Source organism: Carcharodon carcharias, chromosome 12 (assembly GCF_017639515.1).
Source record: "Carcharodon carcharias isolate sCarCar2 chromosome 12, sCarCar2.pri, whole genome shotgun sequence".
Lineage (NCBI taxonomy): Eukaryota > Metazoa > Chordata > Chondrichthyes > Lamniformes > Lamnidae > Carcharodon > Carcharodon carcharias.
Window position 1 is genome coordinate 103,731,625 of NC_054478.1, and position 18,206 is coordinate 103,749,830.

General features: G+C 42.2%; 1 protein-coding gene across 1 annotated transcript in view; it reads right to left on the reverse strand.

Moving 5' to 3' along the window:
- The window catches only part of dnah7 (dynein, axonemal, heavy chain 7), a 616,407-nt gene that overhangs the window by 419,002 nt on the left and 179,199 nt on the right, over positions 1-18,206 (reverse strand). Inside the window, exons 20-23 of the mRNA XM_041200170.1 lie at positions 14,561-14,754; positions 13,186-13,384; positions 3,760-3,900; positions 1,199-1,411 (exon numbers count right to left, since the gene is read on the reverse strand). Coding sequence (XP_041056104.1) covers positions 1,199-1,411; positions 3,760-3,900; positions 13,186-13,384; positions 14,561-14,754 — 747 coding nt within the window. The remainder of the gene's footprint in view (positions 1-1,198; positions 1,412-3,759; positions 3,901-13,185; positions 13,385-14,560; positions 14,755-18,206) is intronic.

The window sequence follows — 18,206 nt, forward strand, 5'->3', positions numbered from 1 at the left end:
TGTTCTTCAGTCCTTTATTGCATCAAGTCTTGCTATTTTTGAAACCATGGATAGAATTCTACACAGAAGCAGTGGCCCCGCCCCACGGCTTAAAAGTCAGAGGTGAGGCTGCCTTTGCATTGCCAAGAAACCAACAGCCATCCATCAACTCACTCAAAGTGAGACATTCACCCCATCTTGATAAGCAAGGGAGTGAAAGGTTATGGGGGGCAGGCAGGAATGTGGAGTTGAGGTTAAAATCAGATCAGCCATTATCTTATTGAATGGCAGAGCAGGTTTGAAGAGCAAGGTGGCTTAGTCCTGCTCCTAATTCGTATATTCGTATCCGGAAGGAAGAGTTGCCAGCCAATAAAACGGCCAGCAGCTCACTAGTCCCAGCTGCACCACCAAAAGCTGTGGCCTCTATTGTAACTGCAGGCAGTTTCCTATGACAATCGTGGCTGGAGCCGGATCAGAAGGTGAGTGGAGGATTCCAGTGGGGCCAGGCTTACAAGCTCTGCTAAGGGGGTGGGGAGGTAGCGGGGTCAGGGGGCAGGGACTGAGATTGGGAGGGGGTGGAGTGCAGAAAGGGGCAGGGAATACCATTTGTGGGAAGGTGCATCCATTGAGCATAGAGTGCCCAAACAGGGGAGAATCATCCCAGCCCACAACAAGGGTGCCAGGCTTCCTCGCCACATGATATGCCAACCCCCCAAGCTGGTAAAATATCAGCGGCAGTGGGAGAAGATCCTTAAGCTGCAATGCCACACAATTTTATGCCTCGAATGCCTCCCAGCCTACTCCTTGGATGGGGGGATGGGTGGAAGGGTTAAGGTTAGGGGTAAGGTTATTCCACCCCATGTATTGAATTCTTTGAAATCATTTGCAATGCATGACTTCATTGTGAAAGTAAAGTGTTGGGTTTCAGGGTTTCTAAGCATTATCACTCCTGAAAGAGCAAAGCACTTTCCTAGAATCTTCCACACGTTCATTTTATTTGTATAACAAAGCAATTTTTCACATAAATAAAAGTGAGGCTAATAACTAGTTCTGGTTTTATGTGTTATTTGAGCTGAAAACCAAAAATCTATCTTCTGGCTCTTTTTCCTACATTAATTTCAATTCTTAAGCAATAGAATGGCTAAGATTACAAATTAATCTAATTCAAACTATTCTTAGAGGCAGTTTACCGAACTCGGCATTATAAGTATTCACTTACCTCCCAGTAGTATCTCAGCTGGCTCAACCATTCAAAGTCATTTTCATCAGTGACCTTTTTCTTTATAAGGACTGTCAATACATCTCTGGCATGAACATCTAGCACAACCAATGCCCCAAGAGTAACACGATTCTGCTTGGATAGTTTTCCACGCACTAAGGTAACAATATCATCAATCTGCTTATTATTCAAATCCAGAAACTGCTCAAGGACCTAAGAAATAAATTGAGTAGGCAATTTTACTGAATGTAATCAGGATCAAACTCAGTTTACCATATATGCAGCAAACAATGTTTCCACCATTATCAATGAATCCGAAAAAAAAACTAGTCCATTGTTAGCACAAAGTTCTGTGGATACTGGAATTTTGAAAGATAAATGGAAAGTGCTGGAAATACTCAGTGGGTCTGGCAGCAGCAGTGAAGAGGGAAACAGAGTTAACGCTTCAGGTCAGTGACCCTTTGTCAGAAGTGGGAGTGCTTAGAGATGTCACAGTGTTTAAGCAAGACAGGGAAAGGGAAAAGGGAGGAAAGAGCAAACGGGAAGGTCTGTGATGGGGTGGAAGGCAGAAGAGATCAAGTGACAAAAGTCAAATAGTGCAAGGCAAAAAAGTGACTGTAATGGGGCAAATAAAAGATGTGTCTAGAGGAGGCATAAATTGGAAAAGCAGTATCATTACCAATGCCTACTATCCAAAAATAGGGGCAAGGGTTATGATCTGAAATTGTTGATCTCATCACTGAGTCCAGAAGGCTATAAAAGTGCTGGTACTGTTCCTCGAGCTTATGTTAATTCATTATAATTTTGTATTACAATCCCAGCTGGTGTTACCACTGGACAAGCCTGATCCCAGGGTGGAACCCAGCTTGATAGATCCTAACTTTAAATTTGTTTGCTTAGAAACTTGAAGAGTGGCTACTGAACATAGTCACTGGAGTCAAGCTAATAAACCTTTAACAAAATAATAAAATATTTATTTAACAAGGAAAGATGAACTATATTATAATATTTCTTCAACCACAACTATACCTTTACAGATATTTACAGATTTGTAAGGATAACACAAGTTACAAAAGCTATCTTATACTCTAATGTCCACAGTAAGTACACAGTCCATGTAAATCAATAGACAACCTGTGGACAGGCACACCATACTTTGAAACTAAGTGACAGGTGCCACCCCAGACAGATGCTATGGATCTTTCCTCAACTCCCCCCAGATGCTTGTCACACCATGAACCAAATGGTCTCACTGAACTGTGTCTTTTATATGAGGGCTTCCAATCTCCACTTTCCAAGAACTTGCTTTGGAATCTTCTCCCAAACTCACACTTTCTCTCAGGTGCCTTCTGCAAGGGGTTCACCTCCAGAGTTTCAAACTCTCCTTCCGGTGTTCCTCCCCCCTGGGTCACCATATATGCATTTAAGCTTTTGTCCACGCACTCTCTCTCACTGGTTCAGCTGCCATAGTATACCACAGCTTCACATGCCCATAGCAAAGAGTTACAGACTTCCAGTTACCTTTTTGGACCTTCTGACTTCTCACAAGCCTTTATAAGACTTTGACTCTGCTTCCTGTAGCTTGGAACTTTAAGCTTGAAGCTTGGAACGTTCCTCTGTTCCTCACTCTTATCTTCACTTAATAGGACCTTTTCCAGGTTCCTGTCCTTCCTTTGACTAGAAGGTCTTGAGACTTTCTCCTGTTCCACTCCTCTGGATTCTTTAGCTTGGGAACTGGCTATCTAAGCCCCTTTGAGTCTCTGTCTGGCAGCAACTTTCAACTAATTTTAGCTTGGAACTGAGCCTTCTAGGCTGCATCTACCTGGCAGCTGTCTTCAAAACTGAACTCAAAAACTGCTGTTTCTAGTTTTTTGTGTGTGTACATAGGAGGGACCTGCCTCTCTGGACCCCTGTCGCTAGGAATCAATCCAATTTTTCTACTCTTGTGTTTGCTCAACTTCTCTTACAGTTGTAAACTCTCATTAGGAATGCAGGCACTTCTTAAAGTGAAACTAGAACTCAACTTGATCTTTTCTTGATCGTTTTTGTTTTGATCTTTTCTTAACACAGAGATACAGAAGTATAAATCAAATTTAAACATTAAAGCTAAAACCCTTTCCTAACACCTATTAATACAAATATAACTTATTTAGACCATCTCTATTTCCTAACATTTGTTTTACTCTACCAATTTTAAAGAAAGCTTCAACTTGACCATTTAAATCATTGATGATAACTGTCAATTTAAACCACCTGCATATAATGCATTAAAAGGATGCCAAAATTGTAACAGTAGAAATTTCATTGCATTCGTCATCATAATTGCAATATTTTTTAAAAATTGCATTAAATTAATTGAACAGAATAGATCAAAGGCAATGTTTTGCAGCCTTACTCTATTTTCAATGATAAAGTTTAAACAGATGAAATTTAAAAATCAAAGCTTTAAAATTTCTATTTATTTTAACTATAGTAAATGTAGAGTTTATAAACATATGTATTTACATAAAACCACTTTAATTTTAAAAGTAGATTATTTTCCACCCATTACTTTTGCTTACCTGTAGACCTGCTTTAATAGAATTTTGAACCTTTTGAGTCCAAAACATCTGAGACACACATAACACTGTCTGACCAGGCCAGTTTCTCACCCAATCTATACGTGGAGTCTTTGGATAAGCTTCAATCGCTTGGCCAATAACCTTTGCATTTAATACAAAACAAAATCTGTAAAACCAGCTTTTGTGCAGTTAATATTCATTTTAAGTGCTTTCATTGTTATGATTTTTAATGCAATTTTTGGTTTTCTGCTGTTCTAGGTATAGAGAAAGGCGTTAATCAATACACCAGTTAATATAATGCATAAATCATAGAAGTAGTAATCATAGCACTTATATTAATTGTATAACAATCCATCGTAATCATCTTGTGTCACACTGGCTGGATGAACTACTTCAAAAAGGGGAAGGGAATAAGTTATGAAAGTTAGTTTTGCTTTCACTGTAGTAAAACACTTAGGGATACAAATTGGACCTTAATGCCTCATTTTCAGGTGCAAAATGAGTTCATAGAGGGCCAAATTTGTGGCCAACAACCTGTGCATCAAAGATATCCAACATGATAATAGGTTAAGTCATTTTCAGGTATCCCCGGTGTTAAGCCGCTTACCTATGTAAATGAGGGGTATTGTGTTGGCTTTAGGCCCACTCTGCTAAACTGGACTCCAATAAGGGGAGTATTGCAAGCCTTGCCTTGGGCAAGCAGTCTGAAGTTAATTGATTTAAAATGGGCAAGTTGCCTGTGGAGTGGCGACAAGTGCTAGTAGTTCATTAAATAATGGAAATGGAGCCTGAGGCCAAACTTTTGTCTAACTTTGGGCCTGTTAGTTAGATCATACGCTGTCTGAAAACCACTAGTTAACAGCCACATTCCCGCCACAACCAACCTTTAGATCTTAAACTTCAGCCCAATCTTCTGGTTTCTGGATCGTTGGAGACTGGACGTATCCACCAAGATAAGCGTTGGGATGCCTTGGAAGTCCCAACACATTGATTCCGTGGGAATTGACTAGGAAGTTTGCCGATGGGCAATTCCCTTGTTCCCTGGGACTCTCCAAAAAAGTCTTCAACTCTGAGTAAGAGTTGGAACCTTTGGACGGTTCCAACTTAGCTACCTGAATAGTTACTCAGGCAATGTTAGACAGAAAAATCCTAGTCTAACTCCTGGGTAGCTATACAACTGACACCCCAATCACTCCCACTGACCCCTCACCGATACCCGCCTCGACCTCCTGACTACTTCCTCAACCACCAACCCCTGACCCAACCTGACCCAACCTCACTACCTGACTCCCCGGCCCCCTAACTCCCGTCCTGACCCCTGATTGCCCCGACCCAACCTCACTACCCTACCCACCTGCTACCTGTACCACCCTACCCAGCAGCCACCGAACCACCTGCCACCCTACCACCCTATCCACCTGCCACCTTACCCACCTACCACTCTACCCACCTACCACCTCAACAATCTGCCATGCTACCCCCTAACCACTTACCTCACCCACCCTACCCTCCTTAGGCACCTACACATTCACCCATTCACTCACACATTCACTCAATCATACCTTAACATGCTGCAAAGTTGCTTAAATGTGCCAGCTTTTCAGCGTGTTAGTGAACACTTCGCAGGATATGGCAGCCAGTGCTGTAAAAAGGGGGGCGTGACTTGTCTTTCCCCAACAATCCAGTGCAGGAGGAAGCAGTTGGATTGAAGGCGCGCTCTGTGTTTCTGAAGAAGCCAGGATTGAAGTCCCGGCCAGAAATGTGCAGCTCCAGCATGACGCGAGAAAGTAGGAGCAGAGTGACAATCCTACGTTGATTGCTGCTCTTCAAAAGATTCGGACGTTTATAATAAGGGATGAAATGAGTCAACATTTGGAAAGGAATAGAGTAACTATAATCAGCATTGAATTGTAAAATGCAGGTAGTTGTTTGATTACTTTAATCAAAAAACATTTAGAATAAAGCAACAGTCAATGCTTTTTATATGGATCTTCAAAAGGCTTTTGATAAAGTGCCAAATAAGACATTTCTGAAGATTTCAGCACATGGTACTAAAAAGAATCTAACTGCAAAGATAGGAAAATGACTGGGAAATTGAAAGATGGAATATTTATAAGAACCTTTCACAACTGTCAGATATCCCAATGTTTCACAACTAAGGAATTTTATTTTTGAATTGCAGTTATTATTTATTTGTAGGTAAATTTGGCTGTTAACTTGCATAAAGCAAAGTACAACAAACAGTAAAAATGACGATTCTTTTCTTTGGTGATATTGATTGAAGGATGGGTATTGGCGAGGACATTAGGAAAACTCTTTATTCTTCTTCAAATACCGTCACTGGATCATTTAACATCCATCAGAACAAACAGACAAGACTTCAACTTAACATTCTTGCCAATGAACAGCATTGTTAACAAAGCAGCATCTTTCAGTAGTGCAGTGAAATGTCAGCCTGGTTTATGTACTCACTCTGGATTGGGATATGGACCCACAAACTTCTGAGTCAAAAGTGAGCCAAACTGACACATAGTGAAGAGGTTTGGATGCTTAAGTTGTTATAGCTCATACATTCCTTCATTATCTCAACTTGACAATTCCAACACACTCCTGGCTGGCGCCAAAACTCTGCTACCAGTGTCTTAACTCACAGCCCTGGTCCCTTACCATGCTGGCTCCCAGTCAAGCAATGCCTTGATTTTAAAATTCTCATCCTTGTTTTCAAATTGCTCCATGGCCTTGCTCCTCCACTCCCAGAACCCTCCAAGGTATCTGTGTTCCTCTTATTCTAATCCCTTGTGCATTCTTCTTGTGAAACTTAAGCAAGGAGTCAGGAGGGCTAAAAGGGGTCATGAAAAATCACTGGCAACCAGGATTAAGGAAAATCCCAAGGCCTTTTCTACATAAGTTAAAAGCAAGAGGGTAGCCAGGGAAAGGGTAGGCCCGCTCAGGGACAGAGGTGGGAATCTGTGTGTGGAGCCAGAAGAAATGGGAGAGATACTAAATGAATACTTCTCATCAGTATTCACCAAAGAGAAGGACTTAGCGGTCGATTTATCTAGGGAAGAGTGTGTAGATAGCCTGGATCATGTTGAGATCAAAAAAGGTGTTAGGCATCTTGAAGAATATTAAGGTGGATAAGTCCCCAGGGCCAGATGGGATCTACCCCAGAGTACTGAGGGAGGCAAGGGGAGATTGCTGGGGCCTTGACAGAAATCTTTGTATCGCCACTGGCTATGGTGAGGTCCCAAGAGGACTGGAGAATGGCCAATGTTGTTCCATTGTTTACGAAGGGTAGCAGGGATAATCCAGGAAATTACAGGCCAGTGAGCCTTACATCAGTGGTAGGGAAATTATTGGAGAGATTCTTCGTGACAGGATTTACTACCATTTGGAAGCAAATGGGCATATTAGTGATAGGCAGCATGGTTTTGTGAAGGGGAGGTCGTGTCTCACTAACTTGATCCAGTTTTTCGAGGAAGTGACAAAGCTGATCGACGATGGAAGGGCAGTGGATGTTATACACATGGATTTCAGTAAGGCCTTTGACAAGGTCCCTCATGGCAGACTGGTACAGAAGGTAAAGTTGCATGGGATCGGAGGTAAGCTGGCAGGATGGATACAGAATTGGCTTGGTCATAGAAGACAGAGGGTGGCAAAGGAAGGGTGCTTTTCTGAATAGAGAGCTGTGACTAGTGGAGTTCTGCAGGGATCAGTGCTGGGACCTTTGCTGTTTGTGGTATACATAAATGTAACTGGGCTAATTAGTAAGTTTGCAGATGACACTAAGATTGGAGGAGTTGCAGATAGTGAAGCGGGCTGTCATAGGATACAACGGGCTATAGATTGGTTGGAGACTTGGGCAGAGAAATGGCAGATGGAGTTTAATCTGGATAAATGCGAGCTAATGCATTTTGGAAGGTCTAATACAGGCAGGAATTATACAGTAAATGGCAGAACCCTTAAGTGCATCGACGGGCAGAGGGATCTGGGTGTACAGGTCCACAGGTCACTGAAAGTGGCAACGCAGGTGGATAAGGTAGTCAGGAAGGCATATGGCATGCTTGCCTTCATGGCAGGGGTATTGAGTATAAAAGCTGGGAAGTCATGCTGCAGCTATATAGAACCTTGGTTAGGCCACACTTGGAATATTGCGTGCAATTCTGGTCACCACATTACCAGAAGGATATGGAAGCATTGGAGAGGGTGCAGAGGAGGTTTACCAGGATGCTGCCTGGTCTGGAGGTTATTAGCTATGAGGAGAGGTTAGAGAAACTTGGATTGTTCTCACTAGAGTGACTGAGATTGAGGGGGGACTTGATAGAAGTTTACAAAATTATGAGTAAATAGTCAGAAGCTTTTTCCCAGGGTGGAAGAATCAATTACTAGGGGACATAGATTTAAGGTGAGAGGAGAAAACTATAAAGGTGATGTGCGGGGCAAGTTTTTTACGCAGAGGTAGTGAATGTCTGGAATTGGCTGCCAGAGGAGGTGGTGGAAGCAAGTATGATAGTGGTGTTTAAGAGGAAGCTTGACAAATACATGAATAAGGTGGGAATAGAGGGATACGGACCCCGGAAGTGCAAAATATTTTAGTTGACAGGCAATATGATCGGCGCAGGCTTGGAGGGCCGAAGTGCCTGTTCCTGTGCTGTACTTTTCTTTGTTCTTTGTTCTTTTTTCTATTCCCAATTATAATTGTTCCACCATTGGTGGTCGTACTTTCAGATGCCTAGGCCCCAAGCTATGGAATTCCCTCTCTACACCTTGTCAGATTTATCCTTTGCCCTTTTTGAACAAGGGTGTAGCATTTGCAATCGTCCAGTCCTCTGGCACCATCCCTACAGCTAAAGAGGATTGGAAATATTGTGGCAGCATCTCTGCAGTACTTGCTATTCCTCAGCAAACTAGAATGTATCTCCTCAAGGTTGGGTGATTTATGCCAGCCATTCTAGTGCCTCCTTTTTAGTTATTTTTATTTCTCCAGTATCCCAGCAACCTCTTGTTTACTATGGCTTTGGCAAAGTCTTCTTCCTTGGCAAATACTGACACAAAGTGCACATTTAGTACCTTGGCCTTCTGCTGTTCTGCCAAAGTTCTCCACTTTGGTCCTCTGACATTGCTTTTACTGATAATATACCTATAGACGACATTTGGATTCCCCTTTAGGTTATCTGCAAATCTATTCTAAAACTGTCTCTTTGCCCCTTTTATTTCCTTTTTCACTTCTCCTCAAAACTTCTATATTAAGCCTGATTCTTCCTTGAATTATCAAACAGGCATCAATCATATGCCCCCTGTTCTCTGTCTCATTCAGCTCTTTGAACCCTTCACATTTTTAGAGTTTTGCCATTTACTGGCCTTTATTTTCCCTTGTAGGAATGTACCAAGACTGTACCCAAACCATCTCCCCTTTAAGACCGCCCATTGCTCCATTACATTTTAGCCTGCCAACTTTTGACTCCAATTACGCAAGCCACATCTCTTCTCAATTCTCTGAAATTCACCTTCCACCAGTAAAGCATTTTTATACTGGATTCCTCCTTGTTTCTCTAAACCCTAATGTATTATTCATGTGATTTCTGACAGTGACCTCAGAATATGGGCACACATAGCCATAGGGAGAACTTTAACTAAGAGCAAGATTCAGGCAGGTAAGACAAGTAGCAAAAATATGCATGTCAACAATATGAGGACTGGACAATTTTAACTCCAGATTCATTTTAAAATGATTGGCAAAGTGCCCACTTAATATATTAAGTAATAGGTAGCCCACCCATTTTCACATGAGCGTAATTTCCAGTGGACCACTAGAGATCTACTTAAAGCAGGAATGCACCTCTGAAAGGGTGTTGCTTTCCCTGATGCCAAATTTGCATGTAACATGAATATAGTGATGAAAGTGAGGAATGTTGGATGCTCCTGGAACCTGAAGTTGGAACGACAACTGCAAGATGCTGAGCTGCCATTGCTAGAAGAAGGATTATTAGAAGAACTACCTCCAGATTTTCTAATGTCCGGATGTCCAAGAGGAGATTATTGAGGGGCAAGGCCTGAACGATTCTTTCCCAGCAGTCAAAGGAAGATAGCCAGGACCAATATTAAAGGGTAATCGAAAAAGGTGACCATCAACGGTCAATACCAGGCATGTCACCTTCAAGACTTGGATTCAATACAGGAATTGATCCAATTACTTCAGAAGAGCAACAGCAAAGGTGAGTGCTGCTTTTCATTTCTCCACTTCTCTCACTAACACCTGACAACAGCATTTTACCAGTTCCCTCTGCACTCTTTTCCTATTTGCCCACACTTTTCGCTAACAGTTCCCTACTCTCCACCATGTCTTTTACAACCAATCACAAGGGGCACTACACCGTCACACTTTTATTTCAAACCAATTTCTTTCTTTGCTGCCTTCACACACAAGATGCTAACACTTCTCATATAGCACCAATTGTAGAATCAGCAACTCTCTTTAAGATTCCTCCTCACTTCACATTCCAGACGTTTCACATTCTATACATCATTGCCCCATTCTAATTCCTTCTTGTTCATTTTTCAACTGTCAGCAGATGCACAATATTCAAAAGCCCTACACAAATGTACTTCCATTTTCATTAGACACACATTAACTTTCACTCTCTCTTTCTACAGGACAAAACAATGAGAGGGGAGAACAACTGACATCATGGCTTTCACCTAAACAAACAACCCCAGAACATTGTTTCAGGGGTTCCTCAGGATAATGTCCTAGAACCAACCATCTTCAGCTGCTTCATCAATGACCTTTCCTCCAATTAGGGATAATCATAGATGATTGCACAGTATTCAGTACCATTCACACCTCTTCAGATACTAAAGCAGTCTGTCTCCATTTGCATCAAGACCTAGGCAATATTCATGCTTAGATTGATAAATGGCAAGTGACATTCACACCACGCAAGTGCTAGGAAATGGTCATCTTCAACAAGAGAGAATCTAACCATCTCCCCATGACATTTAAAAGCATTACCATCACTCAATCCCCCTATCATCGACCTCATGGGGGTTACCATTGAACAGAAACTTAACTGGACTAGCTTATATAAATACTGTGACAAGAGCAGGTCAGAGGCTGGGAATTCTGTGGCAATTCAATAAAACTCTGAAATTAAAAGACTAATGGTGACCATGAAACCATTGCTAATTGTGGTAAAAACCCATCTGGTTCACTAATGTCCTTTAGGGAAGAAAATCTGCCATCCTTACCTGGTCTGGCCTACATGTTACTCCAGGCCCCCAGCAATGTGTTTGACTCTTAAAAATGCCCTCTCAACAAGGGCAATTAGGGATGAGAAATAAATGCTGGCCTAGCCAGCGATGCCATGTCCCATGAACGAACAAAAAAAATTAACTCACTTCCTGACTCACCAAAATCTGTCTACCATTTAAAAGGCAAAAGTCAGCAGTGTCCACTCTCCTGGATGTAATCAGCTTAAACAACATGCAAAAAGCTTGACACCATCCAGGACAAAGCAGCTTATTTGGCATCCCATCAATCACTCAAACATCCATTCCCTTCACCACTGGTGCACAGTGACAGGATTGTGCATTACCTACAAGCAACTTCCCAAGACTCCTTTGACAGCACATTTCAAACTCACGATCTCTACCACCTGGAAAGACAAGGGCAGCAAATGCATTGGAACACCACCACCTGCATGTTCGCCTCCAACAACACCATCCTGACTTGGAATTCTATCACCCTTCTTCACTGGCGTTAGGTAAAAATCCTGGAATTCCCTCGCTACCCACACCACATTCTGCAGTCATTCAAGAAGGTGGCACATCACTTCTCAAGGCAATTATGGATGGGCACTAAACGCTGCCCTTGCCAGCAACGCCCACATGCCAAGAACAGACAACACAAAATCACTAAAACTGTCAATGCAGCTCCCTCTGGAGGAGAAGGTTGTGCAGGATGCAGCCTATAATGTAAGAGGCTCTTTGGGCCATTTTTTTTTTGAGCCTCTAGACACAGGAACCTTTTTTTGGAATGCCTTATTATTGGTCTTGGTGGTCACATAGCACTGTGTTATTCAAGAGTGTTGGGGTTGTGGACAGGTACCAAGAGCCCTGTATATTAGAGGCATATCTTGTCCCTCAATTATCATCCTGTCATGTCCCTGGGTGGATTGAATATTAGGGGGAAAGGTGACTGTCATAAGATGAACAACTGCCTATAAACACTGGATAAACTTATATGGTTCAATTTCTGTAACGGGTGACGAGTTGTTGGATTTGAATTGAGGAGTAGCCCTTCCTATCTGTGAAAGCTGCTGGCTGATCTTCAGGCACTGTGATGACAACCAATGTGCCAGGCACAAGCATAAGGGAAGCCTGCAACCTCTGCACATTCCTGCATCCTCTCATGTTAATTGGTGGCGTCAATGGAGAAAATGATAGACTGTTGACCCTGGCCAGCAGGACGTTAGTGACCTACTTGATGCAGCTGTTACACTTCAGCTTTGGATATGTGGGAGATATTCTTGTAGCAACCAGTAGAATGAGCCCATGGAAAAGAAGTTAAGGGCTCTAGTGACAGACAGACAATGGCAAAGCATAGTCACTGAGTCCAGCAGGTGGCAGGTCTTTTTGCAGGAGTCTGCAGAGGTACACAACAGCCTGCCTGGAGAAGACCAGCCTCCTGATGCACTGATCTACAGATTCATCCAGGAAAGTGTCTTGACCTGTAGACTTTGTGGTCTGAGTAGGGCCTCCTACAAGCAAGCACCCCCACCTGTTGTATTCTTGTATGCCCACCTGCTACTCATGCTGGTTGCTGAGGCTATTGCTCCTCCTTTACCTCCATCCAAACCAAAGTGGATATAATGGCCTCTGTGCTAAGCTGTGAGCTTAATCAAGAGAAGTAAAACAAAAAATCTCAGAAAGAAACTAGTTGGAAGATTGGACATCTGCTATTAAGAGCTGCAGATGTGTGCAGCTTTAAGTAGTGCTTCATGTTGTCCTAAGAGTTTAATTCAATTTGGTTTAATGAGCAGCTTGAGTGTTGTTCAGGACTAGTGCAATTTCACATTAAAATTGCATATGTCCAAATAACCTTATAGGAGCTCCAGTTGCATGCTTTCATGAGGGCCCCACCAGTTTCTGGCATTTGCCTAAAGACTGCATGGTTAAAATGGTGGCCTGTAGAAACAAGGCTGTACATACTCCAAGGCAATTTTAACAGCATGCCCTGGGTTGGGTAGGTTAAAACTGCCCCCTATTTAGCAGATATTACTGACTTGGTGAAATTGTGTATAATATCAATCAAATATCACATGAATTATATTTGCTTAGCAAAGCATAAAATAAAAACAATCCTAACCATAGAGAGGAAATTGCTAATTTTACCTTAAAATTGATAAATAAAAAGGCACACGCTACCTTATGAATGGATTTCACCATGGCTGACTCGAGTTCTAGCAGCCACTTTTCCACTTGGCCTCTAGCTTTTGCAGTGGAAATTATATCAATAAGCTCCACTATTTCATTTTCACTGCTTTTCATATGGGTTATTTCCAAGATGTCAGTAAATTCAACTTTTGCAATGCCCTCAAAGCATTTCTTCAAGTGAGGCTGTACTCTGTAGCAAGAGTCAAAAACTTCAGAGTTTAAAATGCATAGCTTAACAACTTCCATGATCTCCATTACTTTTCAATTTCTGCCTATTTCCTTCATTAAGCAGGTTTTTTCTGAAAATCTACGGAACAGTTGATTCAATAATATGTATAGATTATCAATGGATAGGTTCTCTGCTACCAGTGTCATTCTAAAAAGTACTTTCTGTGTGGTCCACAAAAGAGACCACACAGCGCTTGTTTCTCTGAGGATTACTTGTCCTACTAGGCCACTGGCAGATCGGATGTGTGTCAATTTCATGGACAGAGCTGCCTACCATATTGGTATAGTTAAAAAAAGGTGTCCTTTGCTCACACCTGAAGCAAGAATTAGGCTCTTTGAATATGCAAATAAGGAAACTCACAGCTGCTTGAAGTCAGCTCACTAAAATTGGTTTGCCCAAGGCAGTTGGCATCTAGGGAATCACCCGCCAAACAAGAAGGCAAGTAACATCTGAATCTGGAACCAGGAGGAGCAGGAATGATCCTCCCAATCCCGCATTAAACTAATCACTGCTGCCGATTTCAACCACTACCCCTACCTGATCTTCTCCATTATTGATCTCCATCAAACCCCCTCTCCATATCCTGGCCTGGACCCACAATCTCTGCTGCTCCAAATCCCCAATCCTCACCCCGCCCACATGCCTCCACCCCCAACCTCAGTCTCTTCTCTCAATCCCATGGTGCCAGCTCTGACCTAAAGTCTGACTCAATCCAGCCCCCCATCACCAGCCTAATCTAGGACGCAACACCCAATTTAATCCGCACCTAACCTCAGGCCCAAACCCTGGGCCCACTTGCTTGAGGACCTCTGTGACACCAATGATAACTTAATATTGCTCAACACTTGGATGGCAAACTCCACGAAAATAAGGCCCAAGGCCCAATATCTGGACCCTAGGTATTTAAATTAGATACAATTTTTTAGGAAGCATCACACAATTTGTTTATGTTAGCTGATCCACAACCACTACACAACTCTCCCAATCTCAAAAATATTCACCCCGTAAACAGATTCCCGTTAAAAGGTCTTTTCGGTAGCATGCAAGCTTTTGAGAGTTTATACAGGAATAACTATCTTAAACTTCATAGCAGCAACACAAAAGTTTTAAGTTTAATATGCATCGAAAATATCACACCTGGTAGGATCTTTGGTCTCTGAAAGGATCTCCAGCAGCTCATCATTAGACAGGAAGAAAAATCGTGGGAAGAACAGACGCTTCTTTTCCAAATAATTATTAAGTCCTTTTAGGATCAAATCCAGCAGAGCGTTTGACTTCTTCAGTTTATCGATCATTTTTTCTATTGATACCACTGCTAGAACATGCGTGTCCTGGGAGAGATAACATTTTACTTAATATAGCTGGTTCCATTTAGAAAATCAGTCATTGAAGTCAAAACACACATGGAATTAACTAATATGTGGAAATGTCTTCTGCTTTTAGAAACTGAATTGGAAATCTTGCCATTTCTTATTTTAATGGTAACAAATAGGAGTGTTCATTGCTTCAATTTTCTCCTGGGTCTATTTGTTGTACAGCAGTTCATTCACCTTACTGGCAGAAACCTGGGCAATCAAAACCAACTAACATTAATGCACATTTTGTGCCTCTCATGTGGCATCAATGGCAACTTAAATTGTAAAGTAATAGTCAAAAATAGTAATATATGATGGGCAATAGGAAATTAGTTAGGATATGAAGCAAAGCATTCACTGATGTTCTTTCCTTTCAAAGATTTGAGTTATGGATCTACATCAGTCAAAACAAAGGGCTAAATTTTATTCAAAATTCAGAAGTCCCCTCAGCAATACTGAAAGCAGGGGTTGATCCCGCGTTGGCAGGAAGCAGGACCAAGTGCAGCATTTTGCCAACAGTGGCCAATCAACAGGCCACTGTCTGGATCACTGTCCAAACATGGTGCTTTCTGAATTCCTTCCCAAAACAAGCAGCTGCTAGGCTGTTAAAATCACTACTCAGGCTGCAGGACGAGAAAGAGGGCATCCTCAAAGACTTTCTTTCAGCAAGCTGGAGCCAGGCCCTGCAGATTGGTGGGGAGATATATTACAGTGGTAGGAGGCCACCTCCAAATTCTCAAGTGAATGGTCCTGGAGGGAGATAGGAATGCCAGGTTAGGAACCCCATTGGAGGAGAAGGGAAGCCTTGAGCAGAAAAAGTGAAGCCCAACGCAAACTGGAGGAACAACACCTCATCTTCCAACTCGGCACTTTACAGCCTTCCGGACTGAATATTGAATTCAACAACTTTATGTCCTGAACTCACTCCTCCATCCCCACCCCCTTTCTGTTTCTTCCCCCTTCCTTTTGTTTTTTTCCAATAAATTATATAGATTTTTCTTTTTCCCACCTATTTCCATTATTTTTAAATATTTTTAAATCTTTTATGCTCCCCCCACCCCCACTAGAGCTATACCTTGAGTGCCCTACCATCCATTCTTAATTAGCACATTCGTTTAGATAATATCACCAATTTCGACACCTATGTGTTCTTTTGTTCTGTTGTCTGTGACATCTTTTGATGATCTGCTTCTATCACTGCTTCCTTGTCCCTACAACCACACCCCCCCTCCACTTCTCTCCCCCCACCCAACCCACACCCCCTCCCCCCTCACACACACACACACACACACACACACCTTAAACCAGCTTATATTTCACCCCTTTCCTATTTCTACTTAGTTCTGTCGAAGGGTCATGAGGACTCGAAACGTCAACTCTTTTCTTCTCCGCCGATGCTACCAGACCTGCTGAGTTTTTCCAGGTAATTCTGTTTTTGTTTTGGATTTCCAGCATCCGCAGTTTTTTGTTTTTATTTTTGTTTTTATCCCTATAATTTCCTTGCCGGATGGGAATGATCTGGGTACATGCCGTTCCATCCTACACCATTTGAAATGAGATCAAAACACATTCTAAGTAGAGAACTCAAATCTATAGAATACTGCAGAAACTGGAACTCTGAAATAAAGACAGAAAATGCTCGAAATTCACAGCAAGTCAGACTACGTTCGTGGAGAGACAAACAGAGTTTATCAAGGGTAATTTTAATCTGCCAAAACAGGTGGGTTGACATCACGAGATGCAAAAATTTAAAACATCTCAAATCCAACCCCAAACTACCTCCAAACCACTCAGGACTACATGCATGCTTAACAGCTGAAGAAGCAAACTATAGACACAACTAAGCGTTCCACAATCAATGAATCAGATCAAAGCTCTATAGTCCTGCCACATGGAGTCGTGAATGGTGGTGCACCATTAAACAACTAACTGGAGAAGGAGGCTACAAAGACCCCCATCCCCATCCTCAATGACAAAAAAGCCCAGCACATGAGTGCAAAAGACCACACTGAAGCATTTGCAACCGTCTTCAGCCAGAAGTGCCTAATGGATCATTCACCTCAACCTCCTCCTGAGGTCCCCACTATCATAGATGCCAATTTTCAGTCAATTTGATTCAGTCCATGTGATACCAAGAAATGGCTGAAGGAACAGGATGCATAAAACACTAGGGGTCTGTCAACATCCCAGCTGTAGTATTCGCTGTGCCCTTAGCCAAAGTGTTCCAGTACAACTACAGGCATCTACCTGACAAAATGGAAAATTGCTCAGGTATATCCTGTCCAATAAAAGCAGGACAAATCCAATCTGGCCAATTACTGCCCCATCAGTCTACTCTCAATCATCAACAAAGATGATGGAAGGTGTCATCAACAGTGCTATCAAACGGCCCTTGCTCAGCAATAACTTGCTCACAAATTCTCAGCCTTGGTTCAACATGGACAAAAGAGCTAAATTGCAAAGGTGAGGTGAGAGTGACTGCCTTTGACATCAAGACAGCATTTGATCGATGGTGGTATGAAGGAGCCCTTGCAAAATTGAAGTCAATGGGCATCAGGTGGAAAACTCTCCACTGGCTCGAATAATACTGAGCACAAAGAAAGATTGTTGGAAGCCAATTATCCCAGCCCCAGGACATCACTGCAGAAGTTCCTCAGGGTAGTGTCATAGGCCCACCTATCTTCAGTTGCTTCATCAATGGCCTTCCCTCCATGATAAGGTCAGAAGGGGGGATATTCACTGATTGCACAGTGTTCAATACCTTTTGCAACTGCTCAGGTGCTGAAGCAGTTCATGCCAGCATACAGCAAGACCTGAATATCATTCAGGCTTGGGCTGAAAAGTGGCAAGTAACAATCATGCTACTCAAGTGGTAGGCAATGCTTATTGTTACTAAACAAAGTAAGCTCTATTAACTTAATACTATAGTTTATAATTATTTATGCTATGAACTCAGTTCTACTTTTTGCTGTTCCCCAAGAATTCCTTTATATGTCACAACAATCTTAAATGTTCATTCACTTCTTTAAGGACCAATCCAAAAGGTATGCCACATCCCTCCAGAATTCACTTTAATGCTCCCCAGTGCTCCAGCTATTCTCCAAGGTAATATTTTATGGGGATCCTTCCATTAGCTTTCTGGTTAAGTGACCCTCCAACTGTTTTTTTTTACAGACCTCACGACTGTGGATGCTACAGCTCCTTGTTCAGGTTGCCAGCAGATACCCTCAGCCTTCTCATAGCTTTCCAAGCTAACTCAGCTGACTGTTTTCTGCTACAAAACTCTGTGAAGACCCTTGTAGATTTCTTCCACTAGCTATAAACTACAGCAAATCTTCCACCTGCTTTTCCTTCATGAAATCCAAACTGAGATAGGACCCCACAGCATTCCACAAGTTGAACATGAAGTTAGTATTTTCTCTGCTTGA